Here is a 1,513-nt window from a genome sequence, read left to right as displayed (position 1 = left end):
CCGTATGGTCTCAACCAAAGGTAAGATTCGCAACAATCGTGCCTTTCTTATCCAGCTGTTGAAGGACTCGGCAACGTTTGAAGTAACATGGCCATACCTTAACAGCAAAGCACTAACAATAACAATAATTCCTTAAACTAAACATTAAAGGCCTAACCTTAACAACAAATATCCTAAACTTAACAGCAAAACCCTAGCAGAATAACTCTAACCATAACAATAAAAATCTAACCTTAACAGAAAACTGTAGGATAACTCTAACCTTAACAACTATAACAGTGCTGTAACAAAATAACGTCGGGACCAAGCTATCTTACCTTATACCAGGAAAATGCGCGTTTGCCCATCTCTCCGGGGAGTATTCCATTACAGTGCCTAACCTTAACAACAAATATCCTAAACTTAACAGCAAAACCCTAGCAGAATAACTCTAACCATAACAATAAAAATCTAACCTTAACAGAAAACTGTAGGATAACTCTAACCTTAACAACTATAACAGTGCTGTAACAAAATAACGTCGGGACCAAGCTATCTTACCTTATACCAGGAAAATGCGCGTTTGCCCATCTCTCCGGGGAGTATTCCATTACAGTGACATAAGCCCTGTGATCGATCGCTGCCAATTCTTTCATGTCATTATCCCATTCAGATATTGTGAACTTATAAGCCGCAGATTGTAACAGCTCGCCCAACGTAGTCGCGATATTTGCCTTGTGCCCAAAATCCTTCATCTTTTTTTTGAAATTCTCGACTAGATGCAGAACACACCTTGAATGGAATGCATCTGGAAAGAATTCCTCGACTGCTGCCCTGATACCCTTGTCGGCGTCTGAAATCATTACCAGTCGATGTGGAGGTTGGTAAGGATTTTCCCTATCATACAGTAACGTCCATAATCCTTGTAAGAACCATTTCCAGTTAACCTCATTCTCTTGGTCGCATACGCAATAAGCTAGGGGAAATATTCCCTGGTTGCCGTCATACCCAGTAGCGCTAAGTAGTATGCCTCTGTAACGATCTTTAATAAATGTTCCATCCAAAAACAATAGAGGCCTACACCCAGCAATGAACCCTTCAATACAGGCATTATAACTAATGAACAGTCGCCTGAACCTCCCGTCATCAGCATCAATAACAACACGACTCCCTGGATTAGTTGCATGCACCATGGATTCATACCTGCATGAATATAACAACAAAGCAGTACATTTAGCGAAGGATTCATAACCATAACAAATGATCTTCAAACTTCACGACCAACACGTATACTTAACGACGAACCAATAACTTTAACAACTAATACGTATAGTTAGCAACCAACACGTACACTTAACGTCGAACCGCCAACTTTAACAACTACTACGTATAGTTAGCAACCAAAAGGTAAGAGTGATTTCAGAAGAATAAAAAAGATAAGGACCATCTCAGTGAATCGTAAGCCTCATCATCGTCACCGAACAGGTCCTGTTGAGCTGTCTCCTTGCTCCACCACGCTTTACTGTAGTTAATC

General features: G+C 40.4%; 1 protein-coding gene across 1 annotated transcript in view; it reads right to left on the bottom strand.

The window, feature by feature from the left end:
* The window catches only part of LOC109841609, a 1,309-nt gene continuing 1,194 nt past the window's right edge, over positions 1,399-1,513 (bottom strand). Inside the window, exon 2 of the mRNA XM_020410563.1 lies at positions 1,399-1,513. This exon is cut by the window's right edge and continues 531 nt beyond it. Coding sequence (XP_020266152.1) covers positions 1,399-1,513 — 115 coding nt within the window.

Source organism: Asparagus officinalis, chromosome 5 (assembly GCF_001876935.1).
Source record: "Asparagus officinalis chromosome 5, Aspof.V1, whole genome shotgun sequence".
Classification (NCBI taxonomy): domain Eukaryota; kingdom Viridiplantae; phylum Streptophyta; class Magnoliopsida; order Asparagales; family Asparagaceae; genus Asparagus; species Asparagus officinalis.
The sequence above is the reverse complement of the archived record's forward strand: the minus strand, read 5'-3'. Positions and strand labels throughout refer to the sequence as shown.